Source organism: Cetorhinus maximus, chromosome 14 (genome assembly GCF_964194155.1).
Source record: "Cetorhinus maximus chromosome 14, sCetMax3.hap1.1, whole genome shotgun sequence".
NCBI classification, from domain to species: domain Eukaryota; kingdom Metazoa; phylum Chordata; class Chondrichthyes; order Lamniformes; family Cetorhinidae; genus Cetorhinus; species Cetorhinus maximus.
The window spans coordinates 1,549,020-1,570,418 of NC_135892.1; the positions used below are offsets into that span (position 1 = coordinate 1,549,020).

The following is a 21,399-nucleotide window of genomic DNA, read 5'->3' on the forward strand; positions in this document are numbered from 1 at the left end:
TTAGAAAATGTTGTTCACTTCTAGACTTTTTATTGCATTTCTCCCATTTGTGTCAGAAGTACATTTTTGGTATATGTTTCTTGGCACACAGTTATTTGAAATTGCTGCAATTAAGGATCCAGTTATTCCATGCTTTTGGTAAAGTTTATTTAACGTTATACTGTTGTATTTAAAATTGAAACTATAAAACAGTCACCACTTTGAAGATGACAGGATGTTGATTTAAGCTTTTTGCAATCTTCATAATGGCAGTCCTATTTGTCAATTTAAAGCAGGTGGGTTGATTTCGAATTGAAGCAAGTAATTGAATTCTCAATTTGATAGCTATGAAAAAAACTAAAAAGTTGCAGATCTTGTCCATTTTCAAGACTATTATAATCTGCACTTGTAAACCTATGTGTGCTGGATTTGTGCGCAACACAATGTTGTGACTACAGTGCATTGTGCTACAGGTAAAGTGGCATTCAAATGCTTTTCATCCACCCGGGGGGTTGTTCGCCTCTGCCCTGAATGGCTTTTACTGATTTCAGCACTTGTGGGACATTAAGTAGCATAAGTACAAACCCACATTCTGCCGTTTCTATGCTGGCCGTTGCTGGGGACCATTTTTAAAAGTTTGGTGCCTTTTCAAAGAAGATTATAAATATCTGGTCATGCGATCTTGCCATTGTTTTCCCTACATATCGCTTCACTCTTACTAATACGTGTCAATAACATCTGCATTGTTCTCATTGGCATGAGTGCATCTCCTGTTGTATTTCTGTTTTGCACAGTTATGAGAACTCATGTGCTTTTCCAGTTGCCAGAACATATTCAAATTTATATAGAATACAGCCAGTTAATTTCCATTCATTTCCTACATTTAATTTGGAATAGTTAATGCAATAGAATCATAGTAATTCTTCTACTGTCATCTGCACCCCTACCCCCCCCCCCCCCCCCCCCCCCTACTTACTGCCTCTGGAAAATCATGTGAAAGGTTAGTGGTGCTGAGAATTGGTTATAGATAGTGGAAGGACAGTGCGGTCAATCAGTGTTATTTTCTTTCCCCCTCCACCCTAAAATATATGTTGTGGGTGTTTCCATCAGCAGTCGTTGATTTCACTAGGATATTTCAGTCTATGTGCTGCTGATGAATTGTCTGAGCGCTGATAACTTGTGGGAGTCAAGTGCAGTCTGCAAGCACTCGATGTGAATAGCATATTTGGTTTTTGCAATCCAAAATTGAATCTGATTTATGACATGCTTTCATTTCAATGTAAGCTCGCCAATTAACTACATTTGAAAATTGGTTTTGATTAGTGCAATCAGTAAACACCAAGGCTTTTCCTGATTGTCACACTGATTAGAAGAGTTCTCACTTCAGTTCACAGTGGAAATGTTAACAAACGTCTAAAAATATGGCCTAATAGCATTGAGAAGTGATGAGCTTTTCTCTCTGCAATTTAGTGCTCGATTGTATAAAAGGAAGCGTTTTTTTTAAACTTGACACTGCTTCTAGGTGGATCAGTGTATTTTCCTGTAATGTACCCTATGCTGCTCAAGTTAAATCAACGTTTTTATTTTACAGATTGGTATCTTGATTTCTTTACCCCCATCCTCACAAAATGTGGATAACTGTTCCAAGAATTTTCTAAAGTGATTTTTCACAAGCCCAAAACCTATTCAGTTATGGAAAAACTTGAGTTTAAATCCTCATTTGAAAGTGCGTGAAGCTTGTGCGTGAGCAGAGTGATTAACATCATGTAACAAGTTTCAGCAAATAATAATCAATGTTAGAAACTTAGTTCGTAATGTTGGCTGCTTTTTCAATTTGGAAATTCTATAATGTATTAAAATTGCACAAATGTTCAAAAAGCACATCTGCATTGACTTATTTAAATACTGCACTTAATAGGTAAATCATGCAGTTTGTACAATATTACCTTCCCAGAAATAATATTTTTATACATTTGAACCAGGATCAGCTATATTTGAGTTCTTTATTTGCCAAAGTACAATGTAGTGCAGTGTCAATTAAGTTACTGGGAAACCTTTTCTGATGTTGGGGATTGTAACACCATATTACAAGATCTCAATGTATGGTCTTTCCTCGAGTGAGATTTGCATGGTTCTTGTGAGCTTGATGCAAGCTCATTCCTGTGCAGTGTATCTTTATACTGAATATGAATCAAAGTACTTCTGGAGGCACATACAGATTGCCAGTAACTTTGCTCAGCGAATCGTTGTTTGCACTTTCACAATGTGATGTGTGGTGGTGGAGCATAGGATGCTTCAGAACATCCCCCAAAGCTTAATGAATAATATAGTGCTGCAGGAGATGATACCCGTGTAAATATACAATTGTTTGAGTTCTCAGTACGAATGAGAAAGGTAGTTTTGTATTAGTTTAGAATACAGTCCCCACTACTTCCAATCGCACTCGTCATGGAAAGTCATCTTCATCAACCATTTGTCATCACCATAGACGTCAATTACAAAGACACTGTTTAAAACATATCAAGTGCGCCAGCTTTTTCGTGCGGCCTAGTACTTATCGATTTAAACACTCCACTGATTTCAGGCAGCGTGAGGTCTTCAAGCAGACTCAGCCAGCTGTGTGTACTGTAAACAACTGGCTTCTTAATTGTCCACAGCCCAAACAGCTGATGGAAATTTCAGGCACCTTAGTCAGATGTTCCCACTGTTAACGACTATGGAAGACATTCAGAAAGTGGAGACTTTGAGCAGTTTCCACCACGTATCACAGGGAAATTGCGTTAGAACAAATGAACCCACTTCACATGGTTGGGACTGTTTTAAAGTTAAGATTCCACTTTGAAATTTGTCATGGTTTGAAGTTTCATTTCTCACATGTAACATGCTGGAAATAACCTTTTGAATATAACCATGTAACTTATGATCAGAAACATAAACACCTCAGGGAAAAAAAAGAGTTGGGAGTTCGTATTGTCTTTATGCAAAACTAAAGACAGATTCCAGTTACTTTCATTGTCAGTTGTTTCCCCCGGAATCTGTATTTTCAGTTTTCCATTGGATGAACAGGTTTAGAAATTAGCTTGCATCATGAATGCCTGTTCTTGTCAATTATAAAATTCTAAAAGCTGTAACTGATGCATGCCATGTAGGCAGTTGCAATAGTTTGTCTCAGCTCACAGAAATGGCTCGGGGGGCTTATAGGAACCCGAGGTTCAGGCATCTTGCAGGCTTGCTGTGAATAGCATTGTTACAGGCGTTTCCCAAATAGGTGAGTTTAATTTCACTTTGCTAATTTTTTTCGTTTTACCTTTTGGGCCTGTTGCAAATGGTTTTTCCAACAGCATATGCAGAGGATAGTGGGAAGCAAAGATGGCAGGAAAAATTATTTTTACTTGGTTCATCCTTTACTTTAGTGAAGCTGTTGTTGGCTGTCTTTTTGAATTTGAGAAACAATTTTCTTTTCTACTTGTCATTACTTCATTAGTGCAGTCCCTGGTTTAGTTACAATTTGATTCAATTCAGTGAATATAAAAATTCAGCTGGAGCTGCAGATGTGACACATTTAAATGCACGTTAGTTGATCTCCCATGGTTTTGCAAAATGGTAAGTTGGCAAATGTGATTATTTTCTTACACTCTGCTGTGTTGTTTTCCTTCTTTCTCTGCTGTTGAGCTTCTCTTCCCTTAACTTGTTTTGTTTCTCCCTCTGTCATCATCTGTGTGTCTCAGCCTTTTTCTTCTTTCCTTTCAGCCCTGGGATGGTCTAGTAAGGGAAGGACAACTTTCGGCTGCATTTGGGCAGGCTGTGGGGAAGATCCCATCCTGTCACTCAATCACTTATTCTTCTCTTGCCTCTTGCTTCCACTGTGAATCCTGTACTTTCACCTTCCCATGTTCCAGTCCCCTTCCTGCTGCCTCAACACTACCTTTGAACCAGCACGTGGTCATTTTTTTTTTCTTCTTCCCAGTTCTGCTATCAATTACCTCAGCCTTAATATTCCATCTATTCTAATTCAATCCATTCAAGGGTGAGTTGCAAAAGGCCAAAGACATCCCTGTCCTCAACCAGTCTCACCCCCCCCCCCCAACTTTCATATTTTTCCCTTTCACCCCTCTCTTCCACCTCAAATACTTAACGAACATTCTAGCTCGTACTGATTAATTGAGCTTTCAACTGGTAACTAATATGTGTTTCATTTGAGGAGACAAATGGAAACCGAAATAGCTGGAAGTATTCAGGTCACGCAGCATCTGTGGAGATAGAAACAAATAACGTTTTAGGTTGATGGAAAGGGGTCAAAAGCGTAACAGGTGGGTCTCATAGATGTAATGAACCCTGAAAAGATGGTAGGGGAAAACGCATGAGAAACTGGAGATGATTCAGCATGAGGAAAGAGAGACCCAGGTGGAAGTTTGGCTTGGTGGGTAAGGGTGTGGGGATGGGACACAACAGGAAGCTGAATAAATAGTTTCTGTCTTGGCGACATGGGAGACCTTTCGCTGCTTGTACCTCTTGGAGGTGTGGATAAAGATATTGAAGAAAATAACCGGCACTGGAGGTTGGAAGTTATTATGGTCGATGTTTTTTAATGCGAATGGAAAATGGCTTCCAGTGGTGTTCCATAGGGCTCCGTGTTGGGTCGCTTGCTGTTTGTTGTATGTATTAATGGTATAAACTAATGTGGGAGGCATGATTGGGAAATTTGCAGATGATGCAATAATTGGCCATGTAGTTGATAGTGAAGAGGATAGCTGTCGACTCCAGAATGATATCAATGGTTTGGTTGAGTATGCGGAGAAGTGGTAAATGGAATCCAGTCCGGAAAAGTGTGAGGTAATGCATATGGGGAGGGCAAACAAAGCAAGGGAATACTCAATAAGCAGGAAGTTATTAAGAGGGGTTGAGGAAGTGTGAGACCTCTTAGTGCATGTCCACAAGTCCTTGAAGGTGGCAGGACAGGTGGACAAGGTAGTCAAGAAAGCATATGGAATGCTTTCCTTTATTGGGCGAGGTATTGAATACAAAAGCAGGGATGTAATGATGGAACTGTATAAAATGCTCGTTAAGCCACAGCTGGAATTTTGCATACAGTTCTGGTCGCCACCTTACAGGAAGGACATAATTGCTCAGGAGAGAGCGCAGAGGAGATTTACAAGAATGTTGCCAGGGCTTGAAAATTGCAGCTGTGAGAAGAGATTGGATAGGCTAGGGTTGTTTTCCTTATAACAGAGGAGGCTAAATCCAGCATCAGTTGCCATTGCCTGACAAGAATTCCAAGCTTATACTGCCCTTTTGTGTTTCTTAATTTCACTTCTGAAAGGCCTAGCTTTAATTTTTAGACTATGCCCTCTAATCCTAGATTCCTTAAAGAGTGGAAATAACTTCTCTCCATCTACCCCATTTATGCCCCCTTAATATTTTGAAAAATTTAACCATGTCATTTCTTAACATTCCAAATTCCAGGGAATATCACCCTAGTTTGTGTAATCTCTCCTCGTTGTTTAACCTTTGAAGATCAGGTATCACACTGGTAAACCTACGTTTCACCCCCTGCAAGGCTGATATATCTCTCCTAAGGTGTGGTGCCCAGAATTGTTCAGAGCAATCCTGAGCAATTGTTGCTCAGTGTGTGGTCTAACCAGGGCTATATATATATAGCCAAAGCATAACTGTTATCTCCTTATATTCTATTCCTCTAAATATAATGGCCAGCAATCCACTAGCCTTTTTGGTTATTTTCTGTACTGGTTCCTGAACATTACAATCTATGTACCTGGAGCCCTGAGTCTCTTTGGGCCTCCTGCTGTTTCTAGCTTTCACCATTTGGAAAGTACCCTGTTCCATCATTTTTAGGTCCAAAGTGGAGCCCATTTCTGCCTGCATTGAAATCCATTTGCCACAATTTTACCCATTCACTTAACATTTCTTTGTAATTTTATGCTTCCATCTATATTACTTACAATGCCACTTCCTTGTATCATCTTCAAATTTGAGTATGTTGATTTCTATTCTGTCATCTAAGTCATGAATAAATATAGTGAATAGTTGAGGCTCCAACACACACTGCCTCCAATTGCATTGATTTTCTTTTACTTAAAAGGTGTCTTGTTACATGGTGATACATTAGAGTACCATTGTGCATTGACTGAGTGAATGGTGGGCACTCCCTCTACCCTTTTGCTCAATTCTTTCTGAAATATTGCTGTGATGAATGCTAGGTGAAAGGCATGCATCTCTCCGTGGTAGGAAGAGTTGTTGGTCAGCACCATAATGTACCTCCTAGTGGGTAATATGAAGTCTAGGTTTGATGTCAGAGCACCTAACAGGAGAGAATGGGTGAAGGAGAAGCAAGTATTGTAGTATATAAGTATCCAAAAGTACATCCAACTGCTCCATCTCTAGTGTTACACCAGAATCTGATTAATGGCTGATCGATAAAGTATTTATATTTATGACCTAGTCTATTCTAGTATTAATATATGTTTTCCCTATATGCTAATTTCTTTTTGTAAGTGCATTGACCATTGACCAGAAACTGAACTGGACTAGCCTTATAAATACAGTGGCTACAAGAGCGGGTCAGAGGCTAGGAATCTTGCACCGAATAACTCACCACCTGACTCCCCAAAGCCTGTCCACCATCTACAAGGCACAAGTCAGAAGTGTGCTCTTCCCCTTGCCTGGATGAGTCCATCTCCCACAACACTCAAGAAACTTGACACCATCCAGGACAAAGGAGTCCGCTTGATTGACATCACATCCACAAACATTCACTCACTCCACCAGCAACGCACTGTGGCAGCAGTGTGTACCATCTACAAAATGCACTGCAGGGATTCACCAAGGCTCCTTAGACAGCACCTTCCAAACCCATGACCACTACTATTAGGACAAGGGCAGCAGATAGATGGGAACACCACCACCTGGAAGTTCTCCTCCAAGCCACACAACATCCTGACTTGGAAATATATCGGCGCTCCTTCACTGTCACTAGGTCAAAATCCTGGAACTCCTTTCCTTACAGCACTGTGGGTGTACCTACAGCACATGGACTGCAGCGGTTCAGGAAGGCAGCTCACCACCACCTTCTCAAGGACAACTAGGGATGGGCAATAAATGCTGGCCCAATGAATTTTTTTTTAAATTGTAAATGACAAGGCTGCTTAACCACTGAACAAACTTGAGACAATTTGCTCTGAGTGTAATCCCATTTAGTTAAACCTTTTGCTGCTTTTCATTGTTAGTAAGGCCAAACAAAAATTGAATGATAAACTAAATATGCCTGAACCGTAAGGGTAATAAACTAATCCAAAGCACAATAAACTCAGATAAACCAAATTGGAACCTTTTGTCAAAGTTTTGTGCTTGAGGTGAGGGATGATTGAGGTGGAAGTTTAATATGTGCCGTTTTGGAAACCTACAGCCAGCATCAAGCACTTTCCAGTTGGCATAGTTATGTGCAGAACAGAAAGAGAGCTTCAAGAGCATCCTCATTATAGCCTTGGTTCAAACATGAACAAAAGAGCTGAAATCAAAAGGGGAAGTGAGAGTGACTGCCCTTGAAATCAAGACAGCTTTTGACAAAGTGTGGCATCAAGGATCCCTGGCAAAATTGAAGTCATTGGGAATCAGTGGGAAAACGCCACTGGTTGGAGACATATCTAGCACAAAGGAAGATGGTTGTGGCTGTTGGAGGCCAATGATCTCAGTCCCGTGACATCATTGCAGGGGTTCCTCAGGATAGTGTCCTAGGCCCAACCACCTCCAGTTGCTAAGTCAGTGACCTTACCGCCATCATAAGGTCAGAAGTGAGGATATGTGCTGATAATTGCACAATGTTCAGTACCATTGGCAACTCCTCAAATACTCAAGCAGTTGGTGCCAATATGCAGAAAGACCTGGACAACATCCAGTCTCGGGCTGATAAGTGGCAAGTAACATCTGCGACCCACAAGTGCCAGGCAATGACCATCCCCATAAGACATTTTATATAGAACCACATGTAGCAAAGACATCATGTTTTAATGCCTTTGTGCACCTAGAAGTTTATCAAAGCAACACCATTTTAAACAAGTTTTTGCAACTAATGGAAAGGTAATTGCAGGAATTTTCTATTCAATACATGGGATTTCATGAAAACTTATAAGAAGTGAAGCTTAGTTGTGATGTTCCATATAAGGACTGAACAGATTTATGTTGTCTATTTTGTTTTCACCAAATCCCAATGTTAAAAGTGTTCTAATGCAAAAAAGTAAAGAATTTCTTTATCATAATTCTACTAATATAGTTGTATTATCTACAGGTTTGAGACCCCAAGATTCATGGCGAGGTCCACAACCGCTTTTTCAGCAGCTTATACCTCAGAGGTAAGAATAATCATATAATTTTACTGCTATTGTTTATTTAATCTATCTAGAAAACCAATGTAATGAATGTAGTATAATGAGTTTGCTTTTATTTACTTTATTGTCCTGGCCAATATCTCACAACCGCCACCAAAAAGAGATTAACTAGTCATTTTTCTCATTGCTGTTTATGGAACCCTGCTGTGCACAGTTGGCTGCTGTGTTTGCCTGCATTACGTTACTTAAAAAGTACTTCATTAAGTGTAAATGCTGATGATGCGAAAGGCATTATATAAATGCAGATTTGTTTCCTTCATCAGTTTTGTTTTGTTTTCTAATACCTTATATTGGCTTTATCTAATTTTTGATCTTGTGTTTAGATGGGGCATGTGAGACCTGCTATGAGTACATTATGGTAGTTAATTTCTAGTTTGTATGGATAGTTGTGTTATCAGCCACAAATGAAATTATTCTGTTCAGTGCAGTCTATTCGGTGGAAAAGCTGTTGTGCTTTTATGGAGGAAGGCTGGGATTTTTTTCGTTTTTGTAATTTTCAACTGTTGTGGTATACAAATTGTGCCATACTTGTTCAAGCAGGGCTTTCTTTGAAGTGGTGTCTCATTTAAATGAGCGTACATGTTTTTTAAAAAAGCATATATATTTTGCTGATGTACTTCGCAGATGAGTTTTTCGGAGCCTTATCTGAAAAGACGGATCCTGCTCAGGGTATCCTGAATTCGTTGGTTCTCAAATTGCAGTATAGCTAGAGGAACTGATGTTTGGCTTGCTGTGTTATGAATTATAGCCACTAAAGCCTAGCTCTATGCTTTTTGTTCTTAAATCCTTTAAAATGGGGCATTTGAGCATATCTAATGAATCGGTATGCTGTTAGTGATCTCGGCCACTTGAGCACTACTGTTAGCGTTGGCATATCTTGCAAGGAATTGAGAAAAAAACTGGGAGGACTCTTGCTTCCAATAGGCATCTAGAGACCCCTATATCATGTGTGGTTGGGTGGATGCTGACAATGGTGCCCCTCTGATCTTATATCCTTTTGAGGCCTATGGCTGAGTAGTGACCACTTGGATGAGGTGCTGGAGAGCAGTGGGTGCCTTGTACCACTGTACACTCGTTAGGGAATAGAAAATTAGGTACTCATGTAGGCTTGCATTCAGGGCAACAAATGACGATAAGGGGCATGGCTTACTATCAACCAGTTAAATTCCCAAACAATTTGTTAACTTTCAACTAAGCTTCAGTGGAAGTTGTTTATATGCAAAATATATATGCATATATGGGAGCTTTCAGTTAATTTCATAATAAATTATGAAAATTGGAATAAGGCTACATGTGTACAACTTCAAACCTAATTCGGGACATTGGAACAAGGAGTCAGCGATTTAGCCCCTTGAGCCTGTTCCACCATTTAGTGAGATCATAATTGACCTGCGACCTAACTCCATATCCTGCCTTTGCCCCATATCCCTCAGTACCTTTGGATAACAAATTGATCAATCTCATTTAAAATTAACAATTGATCTAGCATTAATTGCCATTTACAGATGGGAGTTCCCAACTTCTACCACTCTTTGTGTGTTTAAATATTTCTTAGTTGCACGCCTTAAAGATCTGTCTCTAATTTGTAGTCTATGCCCCCAGTCCTAGATTCCCCAATTAGTAGAAATATTTCATTTCTCTCTTACCTACCTACCTGTTCCCATTGAAAACGTTGATCAAATCACCCCATAACATTCTAAATTCCTGATGAAAGAGACATGCTGGTGAAGCCTTTCGACTTGCACTCATCAGGATGGAATTGCAAGAACACCAAATCTCAAAGGGAACAACAATTTATACTGCATGAGAAGAGCTGCTGATTGGTTTGCAAGTGGACTTTAATTTGTAGCGGCGTTGCCTTGGAGAATGCACCAGGGAGCAGTTAACAAGCTTTAGTTTAAATTCAAACTAGGCAAGTCGACTTTGGCCAAGGCATTGCCATGGGGAATGAACCAGAGAATGGCTGTCCCCAAGTTTTTGTTTAGTTGAAAAAGGCGCAATGTATGGACATTTTTTTCTGTTTACAAAAGACAGGGCCCTGTGCATGAATATATATAGCTTCTAGCACGTGTAAGTGAGCCATACTGTGAGCCCAACTCATAATCTCAAATTAGTTGTTAATGTGATTCCTAGCACAATTGGGATTGTTTAGTAAGTGCTGTCCAGTGGCGGATCTAATGTTGGACACTTATGTTCTGGTTTTACAAGCACAGGCTGGTTGAGTACAGCCAGCACTCTGCATGTTGCGAGCAGCCAAAGGGACATGCTGATTGGTATGATCCACCAGTCGTTGGGATGTAACGGCCTACATATCTGGCATCACACCAGCACTGAAATTCATATGCCACCTTACTAATTTGTGTGGCAAGCAGAACATCTTTTTGGCTTGACGACAGTATCCTGTTAGTGGAGAATACCACTTGTGTTGCTACTGCATAATAGCAGTGTGAAACTTCGTCTGCTGCTCAATTTTTTGAGACACCTTATCCTTGCAATCTGAGGTAGACTTTTTTCAGGAGCGAAAGGATCTGCCTATGGACCTTTCATGAGTTTGTGTGATATGCAGCGAGCAATGAGCTGAACAGGGTAGCCATCATCCTGCAGGATAGCTTTGATGCACCCTATTTCAGCATCAAGCCTGCATGACGAGCAAATGGCTCGGGGACCTATTTACGAGGTTGCTGATGAAGCCAATCTGATGGGGTGTGGAACAGTAGGAATCCCAGCGCGTATACTGACCAGTCAGAGTGGACTTTCTATAGACAGTAGTAGAGAACCCATTGGCAGATTTCTCAACTAGCACATCGAGGAAAGGGGGCTTGTTTGACTGCTCAGAATATGCATCTGTTAAGGCGTGTAAGGAAAGTCTTACATACAGCCGCAGATTCAAACATATCATCTACATATGAGAAATACACAAGGGGTAGGAGGTTAGGGAACCTATCCTTGAAATGCGCTTCTCGTGGAAACCGACGAAGATGTTAACGAGAGCTAGGCCTACAGGGGATCCCATGGCAAGCACATCTATTTAGGAATACATGGTGCCATTAAAGCTGAACTCAACTGCATGAATTGTTGAGTTCATAAGTTAAATAAATTATGCAAGTAATTAGGACAACTAATAGAATGTTATCATTGTGAGGGGAATTGAATACAAAAGTAGGGAGGTTATGCTTCATTTGTACAGGGCACTAGTGAGACCCCATCTGGAGTACTGTGTAGATCTGTATTGGTCACTTTATTTAAGGAAGGATGTAAATGTGTTAGAAGCAGTTCAGAGAAGGTTTACTGGACTAATACCTGGAATGGGTGGGTTGTCTTATGAGAAAAGGTTGGATAGGCTAGGCTTGTATCTGCTGGAGTTTAGAAGAGTAAGAGGCAGCTTGATTGAAACATATAGGATCCTGAGGGGTCTTGACAGCATGGATGTTTCCTCTTGTGGGGGAATCTAGAACTATGGGTCACCCATTTAAAACTGATGATGTGAAATTTTTTCATGCAGAGGGTTGAGAGTCTTTAGAACTCTCTTCCTGAAAAGGTGGTGGAAGCAGTGTCCTTGAGTATTTTTAAGGTAGAGGTGGATAGATTCTTGGTAAGCAAGGGGTTGGTAGGTTATCAGGGGTAGGTGGGATGCAGATTTGAGGTTACTATCAAACCAGCCATGATCTTATTAAATGGCGGAGCAGGCTTGAGAGGCTGAATGGCTTACTCCTGCTCCTTTGTATGTAATAAATACAGATTCAGACAATGGGGTCACGTATGGATCATCATGATAGTGATGTGGTGCATATGCTTACAGCTTCTTTGTGCGGTACATTAGTGAATAGGCAAGCAGTGTCAAACAAGCACAAGGCCATGGCTTTGCTATCGATATGCAAGTCCAGTATGGCCGTTGAAAGGTGAAGGAATCCTTCAGTGTGTACGTGGAAAGCTTTCTCAGAACTGGTTGCAGCAATTTGCTCAACCATTTGGCCAATTCAGGTTGTGCACAACCAATAGATAAGATGGTGCATAAAAAGGCATCACTTTTGTGTGTCTTGGGCCATACATACAGCCCATATATATGTGTACACAGTGGACCATGAGATGAACCATGAATTTAGTGTGCTTGGAACACGAGATGTTGTTCACAAGTGCATTCCTTGTAAGTTTTTTGTAAATGATTTTCTAGGGCCCTTTGTTTTGTTTCTCTTCCTGCCACAATGTGTTTACATCAATTATCTATAGAAGGAAATGATGAAGAAACAGTTGTGCATTATAGTGAAAGATCTTTTGACTGATGCTGATAGTAGATAGCATGCTGGCCCATTACTTGAATTATTTCTTTCTCCTCTAAACTCTTAAACCAGAAGGGCTGACTAACTTCACAGCAACTCTTGGTGAACTACCTTGGTGCTGGTATCACCCACGGTCCTAAACACTTTTTAGGTGGAGACCAAGACTGAATAGTTTGTTTGTAGCTGGAACCAGTATTCACATAGGGATAATCTATAGCTCTCCATAGCTTTTAAAAGAGCTTTGATTCACAACTCAACTCCTTGGGTGCCTTGCTTTGTATGTGATGGGATTAACAAAACTGCAGATAGTTGCTGAAGCACAATACTTTTGAGTTTCTGTAAATAAGAGAGAGAAACTGAGACTAGATGAAAAGTTTGGAGCTTGCCTTGAGCAAATAAATGAGGTTGGCATTCTTTTGGGTCCATTGAGGGGAGGCAATGGCGTAGTGGTATTGTTGCTGGACTGGTAATCCAGAGACCCAGGATAATGCTCCGGGGATCCGAATTTGAATCCCTCCATGGCAGATGGTGGAATTTGAATTCAATATATTTTTTTAAATCTGGAATTAAATGATAACCACGACACCATTGTCGATTGTTGTAAAAACCCATCTAGTTCACTAATGTCCTTTAGGGAAGGAAACCTGTCGTCCTTACCTGGTCTGGCCCACATGTGACTCCAGACCCACAGCAATGTGGTTGACTCTTAAATGCCCATTGAAATGGCCTAGCAAGCCACTCAGTTGTAACAACTGCTACAAAGACACAAAAAAGGAATGAAACCGGACGGACCACCCGGCGTCGATCTAGGCACCGAAGACGACAACCGCAGTCCAGTCAACCCTGCAAAGTTCTCCTTACTAACATTTGGGGGCTAATGCCAAAATTGGGAGAGCTGTTTCACAGACTAGTCAAGTCTAAGGCCTGATATAATCACACCTTACAGATAATGTCCCAGACTCCACCATCACCATCCCTGGATATGTCCTGTCCCACCGGCAGGACAGACCCAGCAGAGGTGGCGGCACAGTGGTTTACAGTCAGGAGGGAGTTGCCCTGGGAGTCCTCAACATCGACTCCAGGCCCCATGAAGCCTCATGGTATCAGGTCAAACATGGGCAAGGAAACCTCCTGCTGATTACCACCTACTGCCCTCCTTCAGCTGATGAATCAGTGCTCCTCCATGTTGAACATCACTTGGAGGGAGCACTGAGGGTGGCAAGGGCACAGAATGTACTCTGGGTGGGGGGCTTCAATGTCCATCACCAAGAGTGGTTCGGTAGCACCACTACTGACCGAGCCCTAAATGACATAGCTGCTAGACTGAGTCTGCGGCAGGGGGTGAGGGAACCAACAAGAGGGAAAAACATACCTGAACTCATCCTCACCAACCTGCCTGCCACAGATGCATCTGTCCATGACAATATTGGTATGAATGACCACCGCACAATCCTTGTGGAGACGAAGCCCCATCTTCACATGGAGGATACCCCCCACCGTGTTGTGTGTCACTGCCAACATGCTAAATGGGATAGGTTTTGGGACAGATCTAGCGACTCAAGACTGGACATCCATGACGCTGTGGGCCATCAGCAGCAACAGAATTGTACTGGAACACAATCTGTAACCTCATGGCACATACCATTACCATCAAGCCAGGGGATCAACCCTGATTCAATAAAGAGTGCAGGAGGGCATGCCAGGAGCAGCACCAGGCATACCTAAAAATGAGGTGTCAACCTGGTGAAGTTAAAACAGGATTACTTGCGTGCCAAACGCCATAAGCAGCAAGTGATAGATAGAGCTAAGCGATCCCACAATCAACAGATTAGATCTAAGCTCTGCAGTCCTGCCATATCCAGTCGTGAATGGTGGTGGGTAATTAAACAACTCACTAGGAGGTTCCACAAATATCCCCTTCCTCAATAATGGAGGAGCCCAGCACAGCAGTGCAAAAGATAAGACTGAAGCATTTGCTACAATCTTCAGCCAGAAGTGCCAAGTACATGATCCGTCTCAGCCTCCTCCAGAGGTCCCCAGCATCACAGATGCCAGTCTTCAGCCAATTCTATTCACTCCACATGATATCAAGAAATGGCTGAAGGCACTGGATACTGCAAAGGCTATGGGCCCTGACAATATTCCGGCAATAGTACTGAAGACTTGTGCTCCAGAACTTGCTGCGCCCCTAGCCAAGCTGTTCCTGTACAGCTACAACACTGGCATCTACCCGGCTATGTGGAAGATTGCTCAGGTATGTCCTGTACACAAAAAGCAGGACAAATCCAACCCGGCCAATTACCACCCCATCAGCCTACTCTCGATCATCAGTAAAGTAATGGAAGGGGCCATCAACAGTGCTATCAAGCGGCACTTGCTTAGCAATAACCTGCTCACTGATGCCCAGTTTGGGTTCCGCCAAGGCCACTCAGCTCCTGACCTCATTGCAGCCTTGGTTCAAACATGGACAAAAAAGCTGAACTCCCAAGGTGAGGTGAGAGTGACTGCCCTTAACATCAAGACAGCATTTGACCGAGTGTGGCATCAAGGAGCCCTAGTAAAACTGGAGTCAGTGGGAATCAGGGGGAAACCCTCCGCTGGTTGGAGTCATACCTAGCACAAAGGAAGATGGTTGTGGCTGTTGGAGGTCAGTCATCTCAGCTCCAGGACATCACTGCAGGAGTTCCTCAGGGTAGTGTCCTAGGCCCAACCATCTTCAGCTGCTTCATCAATGACCTTCCTTCCATCATAAGGTCAGAAGCGGGGATGTTCACTGATGATTGCACAACATTCAGCAGCATTCGCGACTCCTCAGATACTGAAGCAGTCTATGTCCAAATGCAGCAAGACCTGAACAATATCGAGGCTTGGGCTGACAAGTGGCAAGTAACATTCGCGCCACACAAGTGTCAGGCAATGACCATCTCCCACAAGAGAGAATCGAACCATCGCCCCTTGATGTTCAATGGTATTACCATCACTGAATCCCCCACTATCAACATCCTGGCGGGTTACCATTGACCATAAACTGAACTGGACTAGCCATATAAATACTGTGGCTACAAGAGCAGGTCAGAGGCTAGGAATCGTGCGACAAGTAACTCACCACCTGACTACGCTAAGCCTGTCCACCATCTACAAGGCACAAGTCAGGAGTGTGATGGAATACTCTCCACTTGCCTGGATGAGTGCAGCTCCTACAACACTGAAGAAGCTGGACACCGTCCAGGACAAAGCAGTCCTCTTGATTGGCACCACATCCACAAACATTCACTCCCTCCACCACCGATGCACAATAGCAGCAGTGTGTACCATCTATAAGATGCACTGCAGGAATTCACCAAGGCTCCTTAGGCAGCACCTTCCAAACCCACAACTGCTACCATCTAGAAGGACAAGGGCAGCAGATAAATGGGAACATCACCACCTGGAAATTCCCCTCCAAGTCTCTCACCATCCTGACTTGGAAATATATTGCCGTTCCTTCACTGTCACTGGGTCAAAATCCTGGAACTCCCTCCTTAACAGCATTGTGGGTGTGCTTACACCACATGGACTGCAGCGGTTCAAGAAGACAGCTCACCGTCACCTTCTCAAGGGCAACTAGGGATGGGCAATAAATTCTGGCCCAGCCAGCGAAGCCCACGTCCCGTGAATGAATTTTTAAAATTTACTGTAAGTCGAGTTTCTGCTCCTCTCAAAGATATTCTCCAAGCTAAAAATGGTTAATCAGATTGCTTGTCTTTATCTGCAGGCTTCATTTAATTCCTTTGATTATAGGGTTTAGATATGAGGCTCAATAGGCTGTTACCCAATAGATTACCCAACATCTTACTCAGGATATCCATTGCCTGAAGGGAAACATTCTCTTTTGTGATAAAATGAACAGTGCTGTAGATGTCCCTTACTAAAAAAAGAAACACCAGCAAAGCCCGAATATATTCCATTGAGCTTTACTTGCAGCCGGACAAACAGGTTTTTTTGCCAGAGTAGGTTTTATGTCCAGATTTTGAGGTCCTGCCAGAGGACAGCTGAGAACTCAAAGCAGGACGTGATGGCACTGATGCCTCTATGCTCCAATGATGATTTTCCATGACTGCCTTCCTGGATAGTAGGTGAGTGATTAGGTATCACTCATTGGATAACTGCATCAAGGAGGTTATTCCCTTCTGTTCTTCTATGTGGAAAATAATTCTTGCCCCAATTAGGAAATGCCCAGTTCTACTTCTAATATGTAGACCTTTGCGGACCAAATATCCCTGAGCTTCTTTGTTCTAAAAACAAGTAATTCCGCATAAGAAAATTTAATTTTTCTTGTTATGCCTTGCCGGTAGATTCCCTTCATATAGTTAAGGTAGTGGTTTAAAGAGTGGATCAAATCTACATTAGGTAATCATTTAACATTTAGATTTGGCCCTTCAGTTAACAATGATTTGTTCTCTCTTTGATCTTTATTCTATTTAGTCTTTCATAAACTACATAGATTGGCACAAAATGAGTTTAACAAAGTACCCTCTTCTTTGAACGTTTTCACTCTATTGCATTCTATTTAGCGTTGGTTTAATGAACTTGACTGTGGTGGATTTATTAATGCAAAGCAGCCATGAATAAATGAGTTTAAATGTAAAAAGTACACAAAGTTGAGATCATTTGTTTTAAAAAAAAAGAAAAAAATCCCAACTTTTGGCTACCTTTCCAAATGCCTGTTAAACTTTTTTTCCAGTGATTATGTAGTGTTACTCAGGTGTTCTTAACTAACCATCTCTACCTAACATTCTCCCTACTCAGAACAGTGTCTTTTGTTTTTAACCAATTCCTACTCTATAATTAAAATTGAATTTGCTTTAACCTTCCCCATATTCAATATTATGACTAGAAAAGATTAACCTATTTAATTTATTTCATTAAGCTACATACATAATGCATTTATTATGGTATTAAATTAATCTTGACAAAAATCACCTCTTATTTTGAAAGCTATTCCTTTTAAGGTCTGTTAGCTATGACTTGATTGAATGTTGTGTCTGTAATTATAAAATTCAGTATTGGAAGCTTAAATCTGCATTAGATTTTTGGGTAGGCTAAGCAAATTTCTTTTGAGAATCGTGAAGATTAATGAGGCATAACTAATGTGTCCCACTATTATCATTTTGTGCTGGAACCACAGTATTAGTACAGACGAACCATTGATTCTTGCTACAAACCTCTTCAAGTACTAATCAGCTTCTTTGGTACAACTTTTCAGGCCTGACAAGCCTATTGTGGAGCAGTGTCACTGTAGGTCAGTAGTTATTAGTGGCAACCGAAAACAGTTTCTTTAACTACTTAAGATTGAACTGAATTAAATACAGAAGAAACCTGAAGGAGGATTACTGAATTTGTAAAGTTCAATAGTACTGTGCAGTAGAATGAATGTGACATGGTTTTGCAATAAGGGATTTTGTAAGGGATGTGTATGTGTATATGTAAGGCATGAATGTGAAATTTTAGTACAATAAATTGTTTTAACTTTGTAAATTTAAGCGAAAATGTTTCCTGAGTGTTGATGCACCTTTAGTAGCTTCAGTTTCAGGATGTTAATATTTCTACTTTGAAGAGCCCATATAAATAACACTAAGGTTAACAGCTTCAAGATGTTTCTGCAGTATTATATTTCTGCACAGAATAACCACCTTCAGTTTAAGGTTGTAAGCTTTTCTTCCTCGTGCTGTAATTTGAAAAAATAGACCCAACTTGTGCTCCATTGTCATTTCATCAATGAAAAGGTGGATCCAGTAAACCTTGTATCTTGTCTAGTTGATTTATTTCTGCAAAATAAAAAGACACTGTCTGTCCTGAGTCAAGAAGTGATTATAATCTATACCCCTAACACCACCTATACTAACCCAACATTGCATGTGTAATGTTATCTATTTTTTGTGATGCACAAATCATGTATTGATCACATCTTGTAATGTTCTGTGGAGCTGCTTAAGTGGCAGCTATCACAATAACTGACAAGTTGCAATCATTTTGTACATGGCCAATTTGAATTTACAGAAACAGGATGAATGCTGTACCTTTTTGTATACCACCTTTCAAAGTGGGCAGTTTTACTGTTGCAACACAATATAGTGGGACGAATTGTTGTTTTTCCAAAAACCTTTTGATATTTACAGATCCAAAGTAGTTTTTATCCACGCTTTTAAGTTCTCTCAAAGGAAGTGCTCGTCTATTAATCATTGTACGTGAAGTGAGAACAAGGGAAGTTCCTTAGCAAGAGCTCTGTAAAGTGGAGGGGGAGGGTAGACTACATGCACCACCTTTTTGAAATCTGGGAAACTGTTTATTCTGAACGAGGGAATCTTTGTCAAGAAGGCTGCAACTCTGACCCCTTAAGAAGCGTTAAACTTATACACAGTGGTCATGCTTGTGTATTTTTTTATTTGATACTAAGCGAAGGAGCTAAAATAACCTTAAATTAGTATATGAAAATTCTGTTTTAACCAATTGCTTGTATTTAAAACCAGTAGATTTGAGGATCTTGAACTTGCAGTGCAACTTTTGCAGACACATTTGAATGCTTGATTTAATGTTGTAGATTGGTGCAATTTAATTTTTTAGCACTTAATACTTTTCCAGTGCTTTCATACCTGTTCCTCCTACATCTTAAGGATGATAGTGACAATTAAATATTTCTTCATGTTGGGAATCTCGGCTGACAAACTGGGTAATAATTGAAGTGGATTCTTGTTCCCATATAAACTGTACACCAAATGTCAGTCAGTCTGTGCCAATTAGTGCTTGTGTTGCTAGGTCACCACGGTCAATTGAAACTGCATCAATAGGACTTGAAAAGGTTTCTTCCCGATCAGACCTTCTGACATATTGAGTAGCATAATGGATGGGAAAATACAGCCACGGCCCTACCCTAGATTCAAAATACTCAGCAGTAAGAATTCATTTACAACCTGCAATTAACTGGAAAGAATAGGCTTCATGAAAGTGTCTGACTATTTAGAAAATAAAGCCCCCTTCTACGGGTGGATTTGTTTACTACTTGTATAGATTGTAGTCTTTTTTGGCTTTGGCCAAAACAGGTTTTCCCCTTCTTGGAGCTATCAGAAAAGGGCTTGAGTTCAGCAGTTATAAATAATGCATGTTGGCATATTAATCCAAGGGTTTTTATGCAAAATTACTGGGCAAGATGAAATTTAAGAATAAGACACTGCTCTCATCCAACTATCATAAAAGCTAAATTTCAAAACTAGAATTTTGACCCATCAATTTTGATTTTGTAATTATGCTTTGGTCTTATTCTGTCATTGGGGTTTTAAAATATGTTTTACGATTTTAAGCTTTCTAGTGTGGTATATGCACATTTGGAAAACCAGTATTTGAATATTCATGAACTACTGTTGATGTACACATGAATCATGATGTTGGTTGTTGATCTTAGATGTCAGGAAAGATAGCTATTGAAAATGAAGTTCAAAAGTATGGCTCAGCCAGGATGTTCTGGGTCAGTAAATCTGAAACTGAGGATTTGGAGAACAAAATCTGAAACATATTGTAGCATCTACTTGACTTCTCCTGAATTGGTGCTGAACAGTTTTATTTCTGCATGGTATAACACAAAGAATATTTCAATCATTCAGAAAAGCATTCCAGTAGCAAATTAGAATATGGTGGGGGAATGTGTACGTTCTCTGCACTGTTTGGTTGCCACAGAAAAATGGCTGGGATTTTATGGCCCTGCCATGGCGTCTCTCACCCCCACCCTCCCCCCCAAACCTCCGGTGGATGAGGCAAGCCACTTAAACCTCCAATCAGTTTGGCAGGTCAATAATATCCCACCAGGCGGGAGGGGCTATAAAATCCTGGCCTATGATTTGTGGGAGGGGGGTGGGGGAAGGCAGCGGCAGTTTTCGATTCAGGTTTACCTGTGTAATATATAATTTTCCTTATATTAAGTTTTAAATGCCTACTGCATTGCAGAGCCACTGAAGAGTCCTGCCCTTTAAAGGAAGAGAACATAGATTTGTCAAATTTCCCTCAATTGCTTTTGAAATCTTCAGACATCTAGGTAGAATTTTGTTGCTAGAGATCCTGGAACAGACCCCTCCAATGAGTTGCTGGCACAGAATATTCTTTTCGCACAATAAAAACACAAAATGCTGGAAATGCTCAGCAGTCTGATGAAAGGTTATTGATCTGAAATGTTAACTGTTTCTCTCTCCACAGATGCTGCCAGACCTGCTGAGCATTTCCATCATTTTCTGTTTTTATTTCTGATTTCCAGCATCTGCAGTATTTTGCTTCTGTATAGTCCTTTTGTCTGCCTTTCACATGGATTTTTGGGCATTGCCTGTCTTCTTAACCCATAATGTTGGAAAGCAAGTTAATAACTTGTTCCCAGTCTGTTGTCAATGAACCTCTAACTAACTGCTAGAGGATGCCAGAGATTGTCTATGTGAAACTCTCCCTTCTGATTTCTCAATTGACTCCTATATTATCCACAAAATGTGCTTTTTTTTGTAGAACATAAAGTTTGGGTTTGACAATTAAATGTAAAGCAAGTATTAACAGCAAACTAACTTTTTTTTTTACTTCATAGAAACCAGGGGATTGAGCAGCAGTTGGCATGGAATCGTATCATGCAATCTCAGAGTGATGTGTTCCAGCAGAGTCATTACAGGCTTGGATCAGGAATGCCAAGTCATTACCAACAGAGGCACGATGATCGTAGAGGGCGACAGGTA

General features: G+C 40.9%; 1 protein-coding gene across 1 annotated transcript in view; it reads left to right on the forward strand.

The window, feature by feature from the left end:
• The window catches only part of xrn2 (5'-3' exoribonuclease 2), an 86,530-nt gene that overhangs the window by 61,521 nt on the left and 3,610 nt on the right, over positions 1-21,399 (forward strand). The window contains exons 28-29 of the mRNA XM_078556387.1: positions 8,282-8,345; positions 21,255-21,396. Coding sequence (XP_078412513.1) covers positions 8,282-8,345; positions 21,255-21,396 — 206 coding nt within the window. The remainder of the gene's footprint in view (positions 1-8,281; positions 8,346-21,254; positions 21,397-21,399) is intronic.